The 24083-nt window shown below is 37.0% G+C and overlaps 1 protein-coding gene, 1 long non-coding RNA gene and 1 pseudogene across 3 annotated transcripts; 2 read left to right on the forward strand and 1 right to left on the reverse strand.

Annotated features, from left to right (window-relative positions):
* Positions 2947-7265, reverse strand: LOC104740785 (AT-rich interactive domain-containing protein 6). Its single transcript, XM_010461483.2, has 14 exons — positions 6993-7265; positions 6382-6728; positions 6135-6268; positions 5999-6038; positions 5574-5626; positions 5435-5480; positions 5071-5163; positions 4501-4623; positions 4366-4414; positions 4224-4287; positions 3985-4051; positions 3818-3868; positions 3426-3518; positions 2947-3331 (listed from the first exon to the last, which is right to left on the reverse strand). Exons 2-14 carry the CDS (start codon positions 6697-6699, stop codon positions 3236-3238), a joined length of 1227 nt encoding a protein of 408 aa, XP_010459785.1. The 5' UTR covers positions 6700-6728; positions 6993-7265; the 3' UTR covers positions 2947-3235.
* On the forward strand, positions 8618-13349 carry LOC104740787 (annotated as a pseudogene).
* Positions 17200-22604, forward strand: LOC104740788. 2 transcript variants are annotated; one of them, XR_760223.2, is made up of 3 exons: positions 17200-17344; positions 17465-17884; positions 22512-22604. It is a non-coding gene; the product is annotated as an uncharacterized LOC104740788 (long non-coding RNA). The 2 variants fall into 2 exon arrangements; XR_002035202.1 differs by lacking the exon at positions 22512-22604 and having other exon boundaries at positions 17465-17973.

Genomic DNA, 24083 nt, shown 5'->3' on the forward strand with positions numbered 1-24083 from the left:
GGGGGGTTTGACTTTTGAGACCTTATTAGTTTTCAGAAAACCTCTAAAATGGGTTTCGAAATTTTGAGGCCCCATACGAATGTTTTATTAGAATTGGTGAAGGGCCGAGCTTGTATATATATTGGTTTATTCTACAATACGTTTCCATGATCATATACTCTAATATAGTTTTGATGTTAATAACGTTTAGGACGCAAATATTTCCCATAACATTCATTATAACTTTTGTTCACAACTTCAATGTAATACTATATAACAATGAGGTCAAAACTTTAAACTTAGTGTACATATTCATTAAAATGTTTAGTGCATTTATCTAAATTTTGTAGTTATATATATTTGTATAGAATTTTTAAACCGCGTATACTTAAAGATCACAACTTCAATGTAATATTTATCAATTAAATGATAAGAATTAGCCAACACATTGATCGAAACGTAGTGTATCTAAACGGTGTAGTTAATCATTCGACTGTTTATAACGTATATTTAGCCGTTTGAACAGTTTAAATTCGATTGACTATGTGTAAATAGCTATCCAAAATCGTTTAGGGACATGACCGTGTAAGCGATCTCTCACCTTGTCTTACTATCTAGGAGAAAAAAATAACGGCAATTAGAAATATTTAGCGTTTAGAGACAGTTGTCTAAACTGTGTTATACAAATACGACATGCATGTATACTTGGGGGTAATGGCCATGTCAATATGTTTTTCATTCGACCACAAAAGTTACTTGCATTCCCTACATAAAATATTTGCATGAATGCTTCAGTTAGCTAGACCGGTCCGATCTTTTCTAAGAGAGTTGTAAAGTGTAACCTAACAACATGACCATTCAAGGCACAAGTAGCTTTAAGCAAATATTTTGTAGGTCACATATATACTGTTCATGTTACAAACGTAGTTTTTGTTTAAGATTTCGAACCTCTTGATTTTGGCTGGTATGAAGAATCTATCTCTCAAGCAAATATATTTATGGTTTCAAATATATTTATGGTTTTGTACCGGTTTATGTATTCTCATTTTCGTGTTCTTCCACTACAAAACGCGGTTATTCATATATATATATATATAAACAAATTCATAGAAACATATATATATATATATATATATATATATATATTGATAGAAAAATAAGAAAATGAAATAATTTTGGAATAAGGACATGAAAAGTGCAAATTGTCTAACTAGAGATATAAATATTTAGTAATGAAGCATGCAAATTTATATTCTGCTAAAATCTAATGATATTCGTAAATTAGAATGGAATCATCATCGTAAATTCCACTGAAAAATATATAAACAAATTCATAGAAACATTTTCTTTTGCAATTATGCAAAAAAAATTTGGTTATTTATTCTTTTATCTTTCGTAGCTCATTCATCTTTATTCCATTTATTCAGGCATATAATATTGCTTTGGGGGTTCTACTTGTAGCAAAGGTATTGGACCCATTTGGTTAATAAGGACAACCGTTACAGCATCGAAGTAACATGAAGTAAATGTTATTTCACGTACGTCGTCGGTTACATACAAATTAGTGAACTTGAAACATGGTAAGACTAACAAACAATGAACATGAATCATTTGTAGTGTCAGTTAAGTAAGACTCTGCCGCAACATAACAAAATTTGAGTTTTGATTACCAAGATATATGAAAAAGAGGAATGTTCCAATTCCCTAGGGACAAATTTATTAGCTAGGAACAAAAAAGGAAGCTTAAGCAAATTAGTAATATAACTTTTTTTTTCACGAGATAGTTTAAATGTAAATTCAATAAATTTTTTTAAAACCCAATAAAACGAGGGATAACAAGTTAACTACTTTTAGATAACCAATACATAAATTAAAGTCCAAATTAAAAGAAAGTTGGGTTTTTAAAGCTACTTAAATGTGATGAATATATGTACAAATTGAGAATTAAATTTCAATCAAAATTATGATGATTGTTAAATGATTTATTATAACTGTTGTAAGAGTAAATTGAATGTTATTTATGTTTAATTTTTTTGGCAACTAACTTTCATGAAACAAATTGCAGATTAATTCACAAACTACAGTTCTTAGTAAACTAGTGTACGTAGTTCATAAAAATAACTATTATACAGTTATCAGATGTTTTTTCCAGTAAAAATTGTTTTGTCTTTGCCCAAATAAATAAGTAAGATGAAACATCAAGACATATTTTTTTGTAATTTCATATGCCTTTTTTTTTTGGGGCTTGGAGCATGTAGAGAGAAAAAGCATCGTAGTTGTAGACATTATCAAATTCCCATGCGGTCATGTCATGTGCCTTACATGCAATTGAGCTACACCAAGTTGAGAATAAGCATAATAACAAACTTTAATCACTGTGAACTTTTCCAAGACACACACACACACATACACAGAGACAGAACTACTAATATTTAAGTAGTGAATATGTATCATATATGTAATCAACTAATCATGTTGTTTTATCTGTAAGATGAACATTGTTTAGACCAAACCAATATATTTTTGTCTAAATTCCCCCTTGAATTGGTAGGCATTCTCATAAACCCATACCTGCACCTGAGGTGCAGATTTTTCTGATGTCTAACATTAAGACTGGACTTCACAATTTTGAACCTTAAATTTTCGTCATGATACAGATATTAAAAACAAATCATCCACTTTATTCTTATAATCTTAATCATATGTTCCCGAAAGAACAATCATTTAGCTTTTTAGATTTATGGAATTGTCAATCAGTTTTTGTTGTTGTTATTGTTATCCCTTTAATAATACTGTATGCACCACCCAAAATTGCAATTTATGACATGAAGCAGCATAGATGAACACAAATCATCTCAGGAAACTTTTTTGAAAAAGAAAAAAAAAATCAAAAGGATGAGAATCTAGAAATATATTTAGAACTAGTAGATGTGATAAGGCAATACTATCCATACCAATATAAACACATAGATGAAAAAAAGCATATCACTCCAATCTCGGATCAAAATCATCACTGTTGGCTGCATCATAAATGGCTTTAAACCTAAGATATGGAGCAGCTTCTCCTACTAATCTTAACTTTTACAAAACAGAAATCTTACAGTAAGATCAAATGTTTGTTTGCATGTTCCTAACTTCAGTCTTGAGACACAAATCACAGTTACAAAACTGCTTCAGTCGCCTACAATGTGGTTCTGAAACATGTGAATTCCTAAAATACACTAAGAACAACTGCCGAGCTTACCCTTGAAACCAATCACTGCTCAAACGGAACTCGTATGAACAACCGTCCGTGCATGCTCATGACCGCAGATGTCTTAAGCGGATCGATCCTTGCTGATAAGTCGACAATCTGGTGAAATCATACCACAATGACAGGACGGTTCTCAGGTTTGATACACAGGTCTCTTAATGGAAATATCTTGGAATATATAACAATCTTTTACCTTCTTGAAGGGTGTTATGCCCCAAGGATTGTCAAGCTGCTCTGGCTCGCCTGTTATAACCACCTTTCCCACGGGATCTGATTGAATTCGAACCTGGGAAAAGACAACTTATGTTCAAGAATTGGAATTTTGTAATGATTTACCAGTAAATACTTATTGCCGACGAAACTGTGTACTGAGATTATGAAACCAACGGTAAAAACTACCAAATATCTATGCTGCTTCATATCAATATCGTCGGAAAAAACAGTCAAACAGAACTGCTTCGGTAACCTAACAAATCTCTTTGTGCTTACTGTGTATTGCCACAGTAATATGCATTCATACAAATTTCAAAGACTAAGACTTTTCAAGTAGCTTCACAGAGACAGGGTTACAAAAAAATTGCTCACCTCTTTGCGAAGAAGTCCAGGTACCAAGGCAAATATCTCAAAACAATCCTTCTGTGAATTCATGAAAAACAAAACAAAAAACAGATTTGGTAAGAATTCCTATTGGAAACAAACATCTAGTTTGCAAATTTTTGGCGTTTCCTTAGCCGTTGGCAGAAGTTACTCACTGTTTCTGTGACATTTATCTTCACCCAATCTGCAAGGGGTCCAACATCAACAACCTCAGCAACCGACCTATCACGACAAAAAAGAAACCTTAATGTCAATATACCGTAATATATTTAGGTTTAAGAAAATGCTCTGTTTTCATTCCACTACTGTACAGAGCAATTGAACGAAGAAACAAAAATTTGATATAACTATCTAAGACTTGCAAATACGCAGGAGAGAATTAGCTTTCCGTAACTGTTTGTCGGCTTCATTCGAAACAACAAGGTCCATGCTAGTTAGTGTTTTGTGTTTCTCCATTCCTGAAGAATTCGTTTAAAACAAAATGTTAAGCTACCCCGATTTAAAAAAATAGCAAACGCCTTGAGAGATCTCTTTACCAATGCTTTTGAGTTTCTTATGCTTTGGGGTCGAGTTTAAGCCCTTATCCTGAAACAATATGAGAACATCATCCTGGTTCAGGACAAAACTCTGCATAATGGAATCACAATGTGCAGTAAGGTTTGAAGTGAAACCTTAACAGTAGGCGCAGTAAACTCTCCAGATCCACCAAGGCGCTGTGCATGCCAACCTTGCATAGCACGAGCTGCAGAATCTCTTCTTGCCCTGCCTGAACCAGAACCTTGATAGCTACTTGCCTACATCAAATTCCTTATATCAGGGAAGAAAAAAGACGTGGAGAAGGGAAATAAGTGAGGCCCATGAACTTTCATTTAGGATCTCTGGAACTCATATGGTAATTTACAGGGCTATGCACATGGATTTCATATGGCTTTTCATATTAGACACAAAAAGGCTACAGCTTTTATTCAGTCAGATCGCAGATAGTAGAGTTTAACAGGTTTAGCTGGCATTGCACATTCTAGAACTCCTTTCTACGTTAAATAAATGCTGAAAATGACTCTTAAGCTCCCATTCCCTCAGTGTCAACAACATTTTATACGTATAATACCCCTTCCCACAATAGATAACAAGTAGATAGTATCGAGTTGATATCTTCATCCGAACTTTCCATATCAACCCAGTTTTCCTTAATTCAATAGTATCCAAAAGCATAAAAGCCACATTTTTAAGTGAAATTTTACCTCTTTTTCGCTGTTGGACGACAGAATCAATGTTGGACCAGGAAGGTTAAGCTCACCATTTTTCCTTAAATACTTTTCATACTCCAAAAGTGCCTGCAATTGAAGAAAAGATAATAATCATAATGTATGAATGCATAGTACTGTGGCAATACACAGTAAGATAGAAATAAAAGAATCACTGCATTCAAAGTGCCAAAAGAACTGGTTCAAAATAAACTGCCATTCCTAGGCAAGACAAAACACCAAACTAACTATTATAACACACCATACCAAAAAGAAGCACAAGGTGAAAATAGTCTGAAGTGGATAAGTAAACATAAAGACAGGATAAAAAAAACATGATACTTATGCATAATAAACTCACCTTCTCATAGAAAACACGGAATGTGTAGGAGACTGTTGTGCATGTCCTGAAAAAAAGATCGTTTAACCAAATGTGGAAAAAGATAAGCATTAAAATCGGCAAAGACTAATGGAGAGTCTAAGGGAAACATCAGCCATACTTGGGAGGATGGAAGGATTCTCCAACTTGTCGCCACAGCTTAGATGTGGTGACCTACATTACCATGACAAAAAGAATTTTGAAGACCATAAGACAAATTTCAGCAAGATTCAGAAAAACATTGGATATATAATACCAACAACAATAAAATAAATCAGCTTCCCAACAACATGTCAAACATTCTTTAATATATTACCTGCATAATTAATTCCCTTAAAGTTAAACAAAATCTCATCTCTGGAAAGTCACATGGTTATATACTGTTATCATCAATTCACTTACCGATTTAATATTAGTACCTTATACAGTTCATATGTTATCCACAGCACAAGAAAATAGAATGTAGGTGAAAATCATACAAGCCAACTTAAATGAACTAGAAAGTTTAACTGACGAACTAAAAATGATATGGTTTGGGATAGTTACCACTTCATAGCCACCTAATTTAGTGACTGCTCGAAATAGCCTACATAGCATAATAAAAGATGCAGAAGTCAGGCACTGATGAACGAGCTATATTTGTTTTATTTACGAACAAAAGCAATACTTTCCAACAACTCACTTGAGAGTGTTCAGAGGTTGTCCATAAAACTTAGGAGCTTTAAAATCCAGGAAATGCTCTTTGTGAAAGGTCTCCAATTCTCTTAGAAACATCAATTGTTCTTGTGGTGTCCCTGCCTCATCAGTTCCCAGTGCCTGTAGAGAAAAGATGAACTAGTAAGAGAATAATATTTCACCAGAAAGCTCCTTTCTTTCAATAACAAAACAGTGGCATTAAATCCTGAGAACATACAAATGTAGTCTATTACCTCAGAATCACTCAGAAGCCAAGACTTGCGCTTTTTGGCAGGCTCATCTTCAGTCTTAGGACCACTCAACAAGTGCATCTTACGAGTCTTCCTTTCAGAGTGGTTAACAACTCCAACATCACCATTCATCCCATGACCATTAACCTGACCACCTCCATTAGCCAAATGAGCATCACTCTCCAGAAGGGGCTGGGGGGTTTCACTAGGGTTTTGATAGTTAGCTGTCTCCAAAGGGTCTTCCTCTGTATATTGGGTGTCAACAAGGTCAGCTTCCTCACCAAAATACACATCTTGCTCTTGCATTTCGGTATCCGCCATCTTAAAAAGCTTCGATTTTTTTTTTTGTTCTGAGAGTAGTCAGGTCACAGCGAGTCAAAGCGTCATTAAATCGAATACAAAATCATAAAACCCAAAAATAAAAAAACGTATTTTTCCGCCGCATGGAAACCATTAGTCTTATCTCTCCTTTAGAAGAATTTGGAGCAAAAACTCACTCACTCAATATATAGGTTTTCACAGCCTCAAGACTAATCAAAACAAGCTGATAAAAAAACCGAAAAGCTTCCAGAAAATAAAGAGAGCCGCATAAATATATAAAAACAAGTGCTTGCCTGTTCTGAAGCGACGGCGAAACGGGATGAGAACGAAGGACCTCCGGCGGCGGCGCGCTAGGGTTTACTGGCGGAGGAATTGAAAGCAATAGGAAGAAGAAGATACAGGGTAGAGAGAAGCAGCAGCAGGGAGAGAGAGAGAGAGAGAGAGAGATTAAAGGGAGATAATTTGAAAGAGGAGAAAATGGAAAAAATCTTTTGCCAATGGTGTCAAGATGAGAGAGAGATGGGATGTGATTAAACTCGAAACTGCTGAGCGACACAGAGACTTCGCAGAACTTTTTTTTTTTTTTTACACTAAGAAAAGTAAACACTAAAGATTGTTTCTTTTTGTATTTATTATTGTTTTCAGATTTTGTTAATTATTTTTGGAAAAGTTTGATTAAAAAAAAAGAAGAAGAAATCTTGTTCCTTTATATTGTTGTTGGGACAGCTATAATAAACTCTATAAGTAAATAACGACGAAAAAAATTAAGTTAGATTCTGGCTGCAATGATTGACACACGTACAGTATATAAAGAATTATGTTAGAACTAATCCATTTTAAAATTTGTTATGCACATTTTTTTTGAAAAAGTGGAACTAACTCATTCATATGTTCTGGACATTGATGAAAGATAAATATATTTTGACACAGTAATCACTTTTCAAAACACTTAAAATTGTATTAAATACATACAATAATTTTTAAAACGTTGATATTTTAAATACAAGTAAACGATATTTGGACATTGTAAACACATAATAGCTTCCAAAAACACATGATATATATTAAGTTTTATCAAAATCTTTCTCAAATTTAAAAGTTTATTTGTTTCTTTTCTAAAACTTGAAATTTTTTATTAAAAACTTTCTTAAATACGTTCTATTATATCATGTGATGATTTTTTTTTGGCAACTTGATACGTATTACTATATGTTTAATATCTATTATCTAAAATAATAAAAAAAATTAACACATATAATAGTATTTTTTTAAAAAAAATTACTTGTGCCAAGTTTATTATTATTATTATTTTTAAAACTAATCAAAAGATTTAAATTAAATCTTTGACTAGTAAAATTTTGAACCTCTTGTATTTTTTATATTAATAATCTTTGACTAGTAAAATTTTATAGTCTTGGTCAATATAATTAATTCAAATTTGAATCTATTACCAAGTATTGAAGTATATAGTTCACAAAAAAGTTTCTTCCATATTTAAGAGATTTTCAGATAAATGCTATTATTAGGAAAATATCTTATTTGCGAAACTGTATTTTAGAAAAATTATATAAAAATAACAAAAAGCCACATCTCTCCTTTTGGGCTTTAGGTCTAAACAGATAACCAAATTGTCTTGTAAAAAGATGGGCTCGATATGGATCCAACTAAGGTCGGCTAATTTCTGTTATTAACATAAATATTTAAGGAAAACCGCCATCTCAGTCAGTATTTTAGCAAACAATTTATATAATCAATCACCAGACGCTTAGGGTTCCGACGTTCTCGAATCTTCCCTTAGCTTCGTCTTCTTCTCCATCGGAGATTTATTTGTGTAAGCTTTCTAACCTTGTTTTGTTCACTGTTCCATTAACTCTGGTTTTGCATTCCTCCTCCTCACTCTTTTGATTCTGAAATCAGGTTTGCGTACGCGTTAATCTCGCGGTGGGTCATCGGGTTTCGTTGATTTTACATTGAATCTGCGTGGTTTTCAATCCGGATTTGTGGTGTTTCAGCTCAATTGAGGAATGGGGGAAGAGAAATCTAAGTACAGGAGCGAAGATATGGATGTAGAGGAGGAGGAGGATGATTTGAAGATGAATCGGCGAGATCGTGATCGGAGTAAGGAGCGGAAGAAGGATAAAGGTTCGGAGAAGCGCCGGGAGAAGGATAAGCGGAAGAGACGGTCTGAGAGAGTTTAGAGTAGTGATTCTGTAGATGATTGTAGAGATGATGATGATGATGATCAAGAGAGGGAGAAGCGTAAAGAGAAGGAGAGGGAGCGGAGACGGAGGGATAAGGAGAGGGCTAAGAGACGGTCTGAGCGAAGGAAGAGTAGTGAATCTGATGAGGACGATGAAGAAGATGATGAGAGGGATAATAAACGCAGATCCAAGGAGAGGGAGAGAGGACATCGAGAACATGAGAGAGATAGAGGCAAAGATCGGAAAAGGGGCAGGGATAGAGAGAGGGAGGAGAGAAAGGAGAAGGAAAGAGAAAGGGAGAAGGATAGAGAGAGAAGGGAACGGGAACGAGAAGAGCGAGAGAAGGAGAGAGTGAAAGAAAGAGAGAGGCGGGAACGGGAAGATGTAGAGAGGGATAGGAGAGAGCGTGAGAAAGAAAGGGGTAGTAGGAGGAACCGGGAAAGGGAGAGGTCACGAGAGGTTGGGAATGAAGAGAGTGATGATGATGTCAAGCGTGACTTGAAGCGTAGAAGAAGGGATAGCGGAGAACGGAAGGAGAAAGAGCGTGAAAAGAGTGTTGGTAGATCCAGCAGGCATGCAGATGGCAATGGAGATAGTCCAAAGAGAAAGAGTGTCGAGGAGGATGGTGAAAAGAAAGAGAAGAAATCCCGAGAAGAAGAACTAGAGGATGAGCAGAAGAAGTTGGATGAGGAGGTGGAAAAACGGAGGAGAAGAGTTCAGGAGTGGCAAGAATTGAAGAGAAAAAAGGAAGAAGCTGAAAGTGATAGTAAGGGTGATGCAGATGGTAAAGAGCCCAAGGCCGGTAAGGCTTGGACTCTTGAAGGAGAATCTGATGATGAAGAAGGCCATCCGGATGAAAAAGCAGAAACAGAAATGGATGTTGATGGGGATACTAATCCTGAAAATGGTGGAGATGCCAAGATGGTAGACTTGGAGAATGAGACAGCTACTACTGTCCCTGAGAGTGGAGGTGACGGAGCTGCAGACGAAGAGGAGATTGATCCTTTAGATGCTTTTATGAATACTATGGTATTACCAGAGGTTGAGAAGCTTAGCAATAGTGCTCCTCCCCCAGCAGTGAATGATGGTATTTTGGATTCTAAAATGAATGGGGAAAGTGGTGACCAGCCAAAGAGAGGTTTTTATAAGGCCCTGGGTAGGATAATTCAAGGTGAAGATTCTGATTCTGATTATTCAGAACCAAAGGATGATGATGATCCAAGTTTAGATGAAGACGATGAGGAGTTCATGAAGAGAGTAAAGAAGACAAAAGCAGAGAAATTGTCCCTTGTTGACCATTCAAAAATAGAGTATGAACCTTTCCGGAAGAACTTCTATATCGAAGTGAAGGATATATCTAGGATGACACAAGAAGAAGTTAACGCTTACAGAAAGGAATTGGAGCTGAAAGTTCATGGAAAAGATGTTCCAAGACCCATTAAGTCTTGGCACCAGACTGGGCTAACCACCAAAATTTTGGATACTATGAGGAAGCTTAATTATGAAAAGCCAATGCCTATTCAAACACAAGCACTCCCTATCATCATGAGTGGTCGAGACTGCATTGGGGTTGCAAAAACCGGTTCAGGTAAAACCCTTGGTTTTGTTTTGCCAATGCTGAGGCATATCAAAGATCAGCCTCCCGTTGATGCTGGCGAAGGGCCAATTGGGCTTGTAATGGCACCTACAAGGGAGCTTGTTCAGCAGATTCACAGTGATATCAGAAAGTTTTCTAAGCCATTGGGTATAAGATGTGTACCTGTCTATGGAGGATCAGGAGTTGCCCAGCAAATTAGTGAGCTTAAGCGAGGTACTGAGATTGTTGTGTGCACTCCTGGCAGAATGATTGATATCCTTTGTACAAGCAGTGGGAAAATCACTAATCTGCGAAGGGTCACATTTTTAGTAATGGATGAAGCTGATCGTATGTTTGACATGGGTTTTGAGCCCCAAATTACTCGTATTATTCAGAACATTCGACCTGAACGTCAAACTGTGCTCTTTTCTGCCACTTTTCCTCGCCAAGTTGAATCTTTGGCACGTAAAGTTTTGAACAAGCCTGTAGAAATTCAGGTTGGTGGAAGGAGTGTTGTGAATAAAGATATAACTCAGTTAGTTGAAGTCAGACCGGAGAGTGATAGGTTCTTTAGACTTCTGGAACTTCTTGGGGAATGGTATGAGAAAGGAAAAATTCTGATCTTCGTGCAGTCGCAGGAAAAGTGTGATGCCTTGTTTAAGGATATGATTAAACAAGGTTATCCTTGTCTATCTCTTCACGGGGGTAAGGATCAGACTGATCGTGAATCAACTATATCTGATTTTAAGAGCAATGTCTGTAATTTGTTGATTGCCACAAGTGTTGCGGCTAGGGGTCTAGATGTGAAAGAGCTTGAGTTGGTTGTGAACTTTGATGCACCGAACCACTATGAAGACTATGTACATCGCGTTGGCAGGACAGGCAGGGCAGGGCGGAAAGGCTGCGCTGTGACATTTATCTCTGAGGATGATGCGAAATATGCACCAGATTTGGTCAAGGCCCTGGAACTTTCTGAGCAGCCAGTGCCTGCTGATCTGAAAGCAATTGCTGATGGTTTCATGGCGAAAGTGAAACAGGGTATTGAGCAAGCTCATGGAACTGGCTATGGTGGTAGTGGCTTTAAATTCAACGAAGAGGAGGAAGAAGTTAGGAAAGCAGCAAAGAAAGCACAAGCGAAGGAGTATGGCTTTGAGGAAGACAAGTCTGACTCAGAAGATGAGAATGATGTTGTAAGAAAGGCAGGTGGTGGTGAGATTTCACAGCAGCAGGCTACTTTTGCTCAGATAGCCGCCATTGCTGCTGCTGCGAAAGCTGCTATTCCCGTGAATGTTCCTGTGACCGCTAACCAGTTACTGCCAAATGGTGGCGGGCTTCACGCCGTGCCAGGTGTCCTTCCACTTAATACTGTTCCTAGCCATCCTAGTGATGGGGCAGGCCGTGCTGCAGCCATGGTTGCTGCCATGAATTTGCAACATAACCTAGCAAAGATTCAAGCTGATGCAATGCCTGAACACTATGAAGCAGAACTCGAAATCAATGATTTCCCACAGAATGCTCGCTGGAAGGTCACCCACAAAGAAACTTTGGGTCCAATATCAGAGTGGACTGGAGCCGCCATTACCACTAGAGGTCAGTTTTATCCGCAAGGACGAATCCCTGGACCTGGGGAACGCAAACTCTACTTGTTCATTGAAGGGCCTTCTGAAAAATCTGTTAAGACAGCAAAAGTTGAACTCAAGCGTGTTCTTGAAGACATTACAAATCAGGCCATGTCACTTCCTGGAGGAGCACAACCCGGCAGATACTCGGTGATATAATGTAAGTCGAGAATTCTAATCTAATTTACAATCATGGGTTGTAAATATAGGTTAAATGCTATGCTCAAGCCTTGCATATGTTCTTTCTTTCTTACATATTTTAATCTCAAGTTCAGACTTATGGATCTTAGTTTCTCTCTTTTAACAGGAAGGCAACCATGAGGTGCGTGATTATAAGGGATTCAAATCACTGAGAGTTTTATCAAACAAGTATTATTGGTTGGTGTTGTGAACTACAATCTCTGCACCTTTGCTAAATTTTTTTACTGTCTTGAACTTGGTGTGACATTCCTTACTTCTTTATGGTCATCAAGTATTATTGCTATTGAATAATGAATGCTTGTTGTTTCTCATCCTGGAACTCATTCGTCTTTTAATTTTATTCTCTTTTTCTTTGTCATGTTTGTACAATGGCCCCGAGGGGTTTGCTAAAGCGCATTACCGCGTGGTGGCTGTAAAAGGATCGGTAAAATCTTATTAGTATGATGCAGTTTTTTGTGTTTGGCTTTACCCGTGAATCGAACAGCACTACAGTTGTTTGTTGCATCAATCTGCCCTTTTACAGCTTTTAACATCTTTCCTGCAGGGGAAACATGAAGCTCGTGGAGAGATGACATGTAATGTTTCTGATAGACGAGGTCAAAGCTTTTGTACCTCTCCAATGGGTAAGACTTGAAGCTTATTCGGTTTTGGTGTCCGGATGCTTTGTCTATAATTCTCAGTGTCTATATCTGCTTAACCACTACTCTTAGAGAGAATAATAGTTTCTGGGATTGTCTCAAGTGACTTAAACGCTGAAGGATGCTTTCTGAGTAACGGGTAGAAAGGTGATGTTGCATTCGGTATGTAGTAAAACATCGGATCTATGTTCAAAATAGTTCTAAGTAAAAACTCTTGTATGCGATTTTATGTTTTGTCGATCAAAATTTAAAAGACTTAATGGTTTTAAAACAGTGAAATAGGTAACACAGATTTTGTATTATGTGATGATGATCTAAAAGGAAAGGTTGTGGGGTTGGCCAAAGTCATTTTGTGACCGCACCTTTATCAAACAATGAAACATATAAAGCGTAGATACGGCAATGCACAACTCTATCAATGTCTTTGTAACAATCAGCAAAACTAGAATATTGGAAATATAATCAGAAAATATTACTGGACACTTGTGTACTTTATTATTAATAAACAAGTCTTATGACTGAAAACAATGTCACAACCAACAAAATAAAACAATGTCACAACCAACAAAATGGTCATGACACATAAAGTCAAGTACAAAAACAATTCCCACAGGACTCAACATTGTCTCTATGGAGTCACTATTCGATCAAGCTACTATGGTGACATCACAAATCTTTACAGACTTTACAGATCACTCCAAAAAGTACATGACTTCGAGATTTCATTGGCTGGAAAAATAATACTTTGTTTCTAACTATTCTCTAAATTTTTATTAAGAAAATAAAGAGTGGGGGGAAAATTGTTGGGTATAATTTTATCTTCTCTATTAAATAAATAAATTTCATGGTTAGTTCGACAAACCCAGTAAATCAGGAGAAGCAGAGAGAATATTCGCGAAGATATTGGATAGAGTCAACTCATATTCTACATGACAAAGTCAACAAAAGTCTGTCAATCTACTAAGAGAAAAGTCACGTGACTGACTTCGTCAATAGATTGAGAATCACGTGATCGACGTTGTCACTAGACCAAGAGCTTGTGACTGACTTTATCAATAGGCCGAGAGTCTCACGACTGGCATTGTCTACATGCCAAGAATCTCGCGACTGACTTTGTCTATAGGCCGAGAATCTCGCGACTGACTTTACCAATAGGCCCGAGAATCTCACGACTGGCTTCGTCAATGGGGCGGAAGTCACATGACTGGATCTGTTAATGGACCAAGAGCCTAATGACCAACTTTACCAGTGAGTCAAGAGTCTAATGACCGACCCTATCACAGATAGTGTCGGCAAGCCCAAGCCATATCCTAAGGGATTAGGATAAAGAGATCTCTATATAAAAAGCAGAGCGGCCTCCACGAGAGGGGGGATCGAGAGCAAAAAAAGAGACCTAGAACACAAGACACACGACTCAAATCTAGAACGCGGCTAGGGATTATAGATTGATTCGTTGTTCCTTGAATTCTTGTATTTGAGCTCGAGACTTTGATCAATAAAACGACTATTCAACTTCTATTTCTTGTTTTCCGTAGTCACTAAATGAATCGATTATTTTTGCCCAAACATCAACCACAGAGAGAACCTTGGCTCTTCCCTCCTCCTGTGTGGAGAGAACATGTTTACGTATTTTTGCTATCTCAAAATGACTTGTTCCGACAACCAATAAAATTAAAAACTTTTTTGTAACGTCAAAAAATCTTTTGATAGTAATTAATGTTAAATTTCGCAATATNAACCATGAGGTGCGTGATTATAAGGGATTCAAATCACTGAGAGTTTTATCAAACAAGTATTATTGGTTGGTGTTGTGAACTACAATCTCTGCACCTTTGCTAAATTTTTTTACTGTCTTGAACTTGGTGTGACATTCCTTACTTCTTTATGGTCATCAAGTATTATTGCTATTGAATAATGAATGCTTGTTGTTTCTCATCCTGGAACTCATTCGTCTTTTAATTTTATTCTCTTTTTCTTTGTCATGTTTGTACAATGGCCCCGAGGGGTTTGCTAAAGCGCATTACCGCGTGGTGGCTGTAAAAGGATCGGTAAAATCTTATTAGTATGATGCAGTTTTTTGTGTTTGGCTTTACCCGTGAATCGAACAGCACTACAGTTGTTTGTTGCATCAATCTGCCCTTTTACAGCTTTTAACATCTTTCCTGCAGGGGAAACATGAAGCTCGTGGAGAGATGACATGTAATGTTTCTGATAGACGAGGTCAAAGCTTTTGTACCTCTCCAATGGGTAAGACTTGAAGCTTATTCGGTTTTGGTGTCCGGATGCTTTGTCTATAATTCTCAGTGTCTATATCTGCTTAACCACTACTCTTAGAGAGAATAATAGTTTCTGGGATTGTCTCAAGTGACTTAAACGCTGAAGGATGCTTTCTGAGTAACGGGTAGAAAGGTGATGTTGCATTCGGTATGTAGTAAAACATCGGATCTATGTTCAAAATAGTTCTAAGTAAAAACTCTTGTATGCGATTTTATGTTTTGTCGATCAAAATTTAAAAGACTTAATGGTTTTAAAACAGTGAAATAGGTAACACAGATTTTGTATTATGTGATGATGATCTAAAAGGAAAGGTTGTGGGGTTGGCCAAAGTCATTTTGTGACCGCACCTTTATCAAACAATGAAACATATAAAGCGTAGATACGGCAATGCACAACTCTATCAATGTCTTTGTAACAATCAGCAAAACTAGAATATTGGAAATATAATCAGAAAATATTACTGGACACTTGTGTACTTTATTATTAATAAACAAGTCTTATGACTGAAAACAATGTCACAACCAACAAAATAAAACAATGTCACAACCAACAAAATGGTCATGACACATAAAGTCAAGTACAAAAACAATTCCCACAGGACTCAACATTGTCTCTATGGAGTCACTATTCGATCAAGCTACTATGGTGACATCACAAATCTTTACAGACTTTACAGATCACTCCAAAAAGTACATGACTTCGAGATTTCATTGGCTGGAAAAATAATACTTTGTTTCTAACTATTCTCTAAATTTTTATTAAGAAAATAAAGAGTGGGGGGAAAATTGTTGGGTATAATTTTATCTTCTCTATTAAATAAATAAATTTCATGGTTAGTTCGACAAACCCAGTAAATCAGGAGAAGCAGAGAGAATATTCGCGAAGATATTGGATAGAGTCAACTCATATTCTACATGACAAAGTCAACAAAAGTCTGTCAATCTACTAAGAGAAAAGTCACGTGACTGACTTCGTCAATAGATTGAGAATCACGTGATCGACGTTGTCACTAGACCAAGAGCTTGTGACTGACTTTATCAATAGGCCGAGAGTCTCACGACTGGCATTGTCTACATGCCAAGAATCTCGCGACTGACTTTGTCTATAGGCCGAGAATCTCGCGACTGACTTTACCAATAGGCCCGAGAATCTCACGACTGGCTTCGTCAATGGGGCGGAAGTCACATGACTGGATCTGTTAATGGACCAAGAGCCTAATGACCAACTTTACCAGTGAGTCAAGAGTCTAATGACCGACCCTATCACAGATAGTGTCGGCAAGCCCAAGCCATATCCTAAGGGATTAGGATAAAGAGATCTCTATATAAAAAGCAGAGCGGCCTCCACGAGAGGGGGGATCGAGAGCAAAAAAAGAGACCTAGAACACAAGACACACGACTCAAATCTAGAACGCGGCTAGGGATTATAGATTGATTCGTTGTTCCTTGAATTCTTGTATTTGAGCTCGAGACTTTGATCAATAAAACGACTATTCAACTTCTATTTCTTGTTTTCCGTAGTCACTAAATGAATCGATTATTTTTGCCCAAACATCAACCACAGAGAGAACCTTGGCTCTTCCCTCCTCCTGTGTGGAGAGAACATGTTTACGTATTTTTGCTATCTCAAAATGACTTGTTCCGACAACCAATAAAATTAAAAACTTTTTTGTAACGTCAAAAAATCTTTTGATAGTAATTAATGTTAAATTTCGCAATATATTTGTGGAAGTGTCTTTGACACACCATGATGTAGCCTCTGTCTTTGTAACGCCTCAACCGCCACCTTGATTAGTGAGCCCAACATCTATTCCCAGCCCGTGAACCCACTCAAATTCGATGGCCAGTTTGTTACGTCAGGGATCTTTTTCCTGTGTTTTGTCCTCACTCGCACAGTTCCGACAATCATTTCCATGAAGGTCACCCATCATGACGTTCTCTCAGGACCCTTGACCAGAAAACTAATTGCATTTTGGTGATATNATTATTGCTATTGAATAATGAATGCTTGTTGTTTCTCATCCTGGAACTCATTCGTCTTTTAATTTTATTCTCTTTTTCTTTGTCATGTTTGTACAATGGCCCCGAGGGGTTTGCTAAAGCGCATTACCGCGTGGTGGCTGTAAAAGGATCGGTAAAATCTTATTAGTATGATGCAGTTTTTTGTGTTTGGCTTTACCCGTGAATCGAACAGCACTACAGTTGTTTGTTGCATCAATCTGCCCTTTTACAGCTTTTAACATCTTTCCTGCAGGGGAAACATGAAGCTCGTGGAGAGATGACATGTAATGTTTCTGATAGACGAGGTCAAAGCTTTTGTACCTCTCCAATGGGTAAGACTTGAAGCTTATTCGGTTTTGGTGTCCGGATGCTTTGTCTATAATTCTCAGTGTCTATATCTGCTTAACCACTACTCTTAGAGAGAATAATAGTTTCTGGGATTGTCTCAAGTGACTTAAACGCTGAAGGATGCTTTCTGAGTAACGGGTAGAAAGGTGATGTTGCATTCGGTATGTAGTAAAACATCGGATCTATGTTCAAAATAGTTCTAAGTAAAAACTCTTGTATGCGATTTTATGTTTTGTCGATCAAAATTTAAAAGACTTAATGGTTTTAAAACAGTGAAATAGGTAACACAGATTTTGTATTATGTGATGATGATCTAAAAGGAAAGGTTGTGGGGTTGGCCAAAGTCATTTTGTGACCGCACCTTTATCAAACAATGAAACATATAAAGCGTAGATACGGCAATGCACAACTCTATCAATGTCTTTGTAACAATCAGCAAAACTAGAATATTGGAAATATAATCAGAAAATATTACTGGACACTTGTGTACTTTATTATTAATAAACAAGTCTTATGACTGAAAACAATGTCACAACCAACAAAATAAAACAATGTCACAACCAACAAAATGGTCATGACACATAAAGTCAAGTACAAAAACAATTCCCACAGGACTCAACATTGTCTCTATGGAGTCACTATTCGATCAAGCTACTATGGTGACATCACAAATCTTTACAGACTTTACAGATCACTCCAAAAAGTACATGACTTCGAGATTTCATTGGCTGGAAAAATAATACTTTGTTTCTAACTATTCTCTAAATTTTTATTAAGAAAATAAAGAGTGGGGGGAAAATTGTTGGGTATAATTTTATCTTCTCTATTAAATAAATAAATTTCATGGTTAGTTCGACAAACCCAGTAAATCAGGAGAAGCAGAGAGAATATTCGCGAAGATATTGGATAGAGTCAACTCATATTCTACATGACAAAGTCAACAAAAGTCTGTCAATCTACTAAGAGAAAAGTCACGTGACTGACTTCGTCAATAGATTGAGAATCACGTGATCGACGTTGTCACTAGACCAAGAGCTTGTGACTGACTTTATCAATAGGCCGAGAGTCTCACGACTGGCATTGTCTACATGCCAAGAATCTCGCGACTGACTTTGTCTATAGGCCGAGAATCTCGCGACTGACTTTACCAATAGGCCCGAGAATCTCACGACTGGCTTCGTCAATGGGGCGGAAGTCACATGACTGGATCTGTTAATGGACCAAGAGCCTAATGACCAACTTTACCAGTGAGTCAAGAGTCTAATGACCGACCCTATCACAGATAGTGTCGGCAAGCCCAAGCCATATCCTAAGGGATTAGGATAAAGAGATCTCTATATAAAAAGCAGAGCGGCCTCCACGAGAGGGGGGATCGAGAGCAAAAAAAGAGACCTAGAACACAAGACACACGACTCAAATCTAGAACGCGGCTAGGGATTATAGATTGATTCGTTGTTCCTTGAATTCTTGTATTTGAGCTCGAGACTTTGATCAATAAAACGACTATTCAACTTCTATTTCTTGTTTTCCGTAGTCACTAAATGAATCGATTATTTTTGCCCAAACATCAACCACAGAGAGAACCTTGGCTCTTCCCTCCTCCTGTGTGGAGAGAACATGTTTACGTATTTTTGCTATCTCAAAATGACTTGTTCCGACAACCAATAAAATTAAAAACTTTTTTGTAACGTCAAAAAATCTTTTGATAGTAATTAATGTTAAATTTCGCAATATATTTGTGGAAGTGTCTTTGACACACCATGATGTAGCCTCTGTCTTTGTAACGCCTCAACCGCCACCTTGATTAGTGAGCCCAACATCTATTCCCAGCCCGTGAACCCACTCAAATTCGATGGCCAGTTTGTTACGTCAGGGATCTTTTTCCTGTGTTTTGTCCTCACTCGCACAGTTCCGACAATCATTTCCATGAAGGTCACCCATCATGACGTTCTCTCAGGACCCTTGACCAGAAAACTAATTGCATTTTGGTGATATATGTGGCCAAATCAATTATTTTAAACCTTTCCGCAAACCAGGGTGTCACAGTCTTTTTGGGCTCCTATGGATCTATCAACAACGATTTATGTGTTTCTATTCTATCTATCTACGTTTGTTGTAAGATTGTANCAGCTTTTAACATCTTTCCTGCAGGGGAAACATGAAGCTCGTGGAGAGATGACATGTAATGTTTCTGATAGACGAGGTCAAAGCTTTTGTACCTCTCCAATGGGTAAGACTTGAAGCTTATTCGGTTTTGGTGTCCGGATGCTTTGTCTATAATTCTCAGTGTCTATATCTGCTTAACCACTACTCTTAGAGAGAATAATAGTTTCTGGGATTGTCTCAAGTGACTTAAACGCTGAAGGATGCTTTCTGAGTAACGGGTAGAAAGGTGATGTTGCATTCGGTATGTAGTAAAACATCGGATCTATGTTCAAAATAGTTCTAAGTAAAAACTCTTGTATGCGATTTTATGTTTTGTCGATCAAAATTTAAAAGACTTAATGGTTTTAAAACAGTGAAATAGGTAACACAGATTTTGTATTATGTGATGATGATCTAAAAGGAAAGGTTGTGGGGTTGGCCAAAGTCATTTTGTGACCGCACCTTTATCAAACAATGAAACATATAAAGCGTAGATACGGCAATGCACAACTCTATCAATGTCTTTGTAACAATCAGCAAAACTAGAATATTGGAAATATAATCAGAAAATATTACTGGACACTTGTGTACTTTATTATTAATAAACAAGTCTTATGACTGAAAACAATGTCACAACCAACAAAATAAAACAATGTCACAACCAACAAAATGGTCATGACACATAAAGTCAAGTACAAAAACAATTCCCACAGGACTCAACATTGTCTCTATGGAGTCACTATTCGATCAAGCTACTATGGTGACATCACAAATCTTTACAGACTTTACAGATCACTCCAAAAAGTACATGACTTCGAGATTTCATTGGCTGGAAAAATAATACTTTGTTTCTAACTATTCTCTAAATTTTTATTAAGAAAATAAAGAGTGGGGGGAAAATTGTTGGGTATAATTTTATCTTCTCTATTAAATAAATAAATTTCATGGTTAGTTCGACAAACCCAGTAAATCAGGAGAAGCAGAGAGAATATTCGCGAAGATATTGGATAGAGTCAACTCATATTCTACATGACAAAGTCAACAAAAGTCTGTCAATCTACTAAGAGAAAAGTCACGTGACTGACTTCGTCAATAGATTGAGAATCACGTGATCGACGTTGTCACTAGACCAAGAGCTTGTGACTGACTTTATCAATAGGCCGAGAGTCTCACGACTGGCATTGTCTACATGCCAAGAATCTCGCGACTGACTTTGTCTATAGGCCGAGAATCTCGCGACTGACTTTACCAATAGGCCCGAGAATCTCACGACTGGCTTCGTCAATGGGGCGGAAGTCACATGACTGGATCTGTTAATGGACCAAGAGCCTAATGACCAACTTTACCAGTGAGTCAAGAGTCTAATGACCGACCCTATCACAGATAGTGTCGGCAAGCCCAAGCCATATCCTAAGGGATTAGGATAAAGAGATCTCTATATAAAAAGCAGAGCGGCCTCCACGAGAGGGGGGATCGAGAGCAAAAAAAGAGACCTAGAACACAAGACACACGACTCAAATCTAGAACGCGGCTAGGGATTATAGATTGATTCGTTGTTCCTTGAATTCTTGTATTTGAGCTCGAGACTTTGATCAATAAAACGACTATTCAACTTCTATTTCTTGTTTTCCGTAGTCACTAAATGAATCGATTATTTTTGCCCAAACATCAACCACAGAGAGAACCTTGGCTCTTCCCTCCTCCTGTGTGGAGAGAACATGTTTACGTATTTTTGCTATCTCAAAATGACTTGTTCCGACAACCAATAAAATTAAAAACTTTTTTGTAACGTCAAAAAATCTTTTGATAGTAATTAATGTTAAATTTCGCAATATATTTGTGGAAGTGTCTTTGACACACCATGATGTAGCCTCTGTCTTTGTAACGCCTCAACCGCCACCTTGATTAGTGAGCCCAACATCTATTCCCAGCCCGTGAACCCACTCAAATTCGATGGCCAGTTTGTTACGTCAGGGATCTTTTTCCTGTGTTTTGTCCTCACTCGCACAGTTCCGACAATCATTTCCATGAAGGTCACCCATCATGACGTTCTCTCAGGACCCTTGACCAGAAAACTAATTGCATTTTGGTGATATATGTGGCCAAATCAATTATTTTAAACCTTTCCGCAAACCAGGGTGTCACAGTCTTTTTGGGCTCCTATGGATCTATCAACAACGATTTATGTGTTTCTATTCTATCTATCTACGTTTGTTGTAAGATTGTATTTGATTAGCCTATTTTATCTATCCATTAGGTTGATGAGCTTCTACTCGTTATCTATCTTTGGGACTGAATGGGTAACAATTATGTTTGCAAAAAAAAGAAGGGTTTATAACCAACCAATCAAAATTGAGAAATTAAAAGAAAATTAATTTGACATAATTAAAGAAACAATAGAAAATTATAAGCACGGTAATATATGAAGCCCAAATAATTCAAAGATAAAAATATAAATTAAATAAAACAGTCTAAAAATACTACAATAAATTTTAAAATATAGTATTAGAAAAAAAAAATATGTTAATCTTTTTTATGGGTCAACATATTAATCTTACATATTCCAAACTGAAAAAAGAGAAAGTATGAGAAAATTTTGTCAACATATTAATCTTACCTTTTTTTGGTTATTTTCTTACCTTCCCATTAAAAAAATAACCCAATTAAACAAAGTTGAAAGCTGTGTTTTTGAATAAATTTTTTAAATGTGAGAGGATCTATGTTTATATAGAAGTGAGTATTTACAAAATCCAGAATTAATAATTAACTGTATATTTTCTTTATTCCTTTTTTCTANAAAAGGAAAGGTTGTGGGGTTGGCCAAAGTCATTTTGTGACCGCACCTTTATCAAACAATGAAACATATAAAGCGTAGATACGGCAATGCACAACTCTATCAATGTCTTTGTAACAATCAGCAAAACTAGAATATTGGAAATATAATCAGAAAATATTACTGGACACTTGTGTACTTTATTATTAATAAACAAGTCTTATGACTGAAAACAATGTCACAACCAACAAAATAAAACAATGTCACAACCAACAAAATGGTCATGACACATAAAGTCAAGTACAAAAACAATTCCCACAGGACTCAACATTGTCTCTATGGAGTCACTATTCGATCAAGCTACTATGGTGACATCACAAATCTTTACAGACTTTACAGATCACTCCAAAAAGTACATGACTTCGAGATTTCATTGGCTGGAAAAATAATACTTTGTTTCTAACTATTCTCTAAATTTTTATTAAGAAAATAAAGAGTGGGGGGAAAATTGTTGGGTATAATTTTATCTTCTCTATTAAATAAATAAATTTCATGGTTAGTTCGACAAACCCAGTAAATCAGGAGAAGCAGAGAGAATATTCGCGAAGATATTGGATAGAGTCAACTCATATTCTACATGACAAAGTCAACAAAAGTCTGTCAATCTACTAAGAGAAAAGTCACGTGACTGACTTCGTCAATAGATTGAGAATCACGTGATCGACGTTGTCACTAGACCAAGAGCTTGTGACTGACTTTATCAATAGGCCGAGAGTCTCACGACTGGCATTGTCTACATGCCAAGAATCTCGCGACTGACTTTGTCTATAGGCCGAGAATCTCGCGACTGACTTTACCAATAGGCCCGAGAATCTCACGACTGGCTTCGTCAATGGGGCGGAAGTCACATGACTGGATCTGTTAATGGACCAAGAGCCTAATGACCAACTTTACCAGTGAGTCAAGAGTCTAATGACCGACCCTATCACAGATAGTGTCGGCAAGCCCAAGCCATATCCTAAGGGATTAGGATAAAGAGATCTCTATATAAAAAGCAGAGCGGCCTCCACGAGAGGGGGGATCGAGAGCAAAAAAAGAGACCTAGAACACAAGACACACGACTCAAATCTAGAACGCGGCTAGGGATTATAGATTGATTCGTTGTTCCTTGAATTCTTGTATTTGAGCTCGAGACTTTGATCAATAAAACGACTATTCAACTTCTATTTCTTGTTTTCCGTAGTCACTAAATGAATCGATTATTTTTGCCCAAACATCAACCACAGAGAGAACCTTGGCTCTTCCCTCCTCCTGTGTGGAGAGAACATGTTTACGTATTTTTGCTATCTCAAAATGACTTGTTCCGACAACCAATAAAATTAAAAACTTTTTTGTAACGTCAAAAAATCTTTTGATAGTAATTAATGTTAAATTTCGCAATATATTTGTGGAAGTGTCTTTGACACACCATGATGTAGCCTCTGTCTTTGTAACGCCTCAACCGCCACCTTGATTAGTGAGCCCAACATCTATTCCCAGCCCGTGAACCCACTCAAATTCGATGGCCAGTTTGTTACGTCAGGGATCTTTTTCCTGTGTTTTGTCC

This window comes from Camelina sativa, chromosome 14, assembly GCF_000633955.1.
Source record: "Camelina sativa cultivar DH55 chromosome 14, Cs, whole genome shotgun sequence".
Classification (NCBI taxonomy): Eukaryota; Viridiplantae; Streptophyta; class Magnoliopsida; order Brassicales; family Brassicaceae; genus Camelina; species Camelina sativa.

Coding starts and splice junctions, on each gene's coding strand:
- LOC104740785 (XM_010461483.2), bottom strand. CDS start 6,699: ATGGCGGATACCGAAATGCAAGAGCAAGATGTGTATTTTGGTGAGGAA. Junction 5,627..5,998: donor AATTAGGTGGCTATGAAGTG/GTAACTATCCCA, acceptor ATGGTAATGTAG/GTCACCACATCTAAGCTGTG. Junction 5,481..5,573: donor GAATCCTTCCATCCTCCCAA/GTATGGCTGATG, acceptor TCTTTTTTTCAG/GACATGCACAACAGTCTCCT.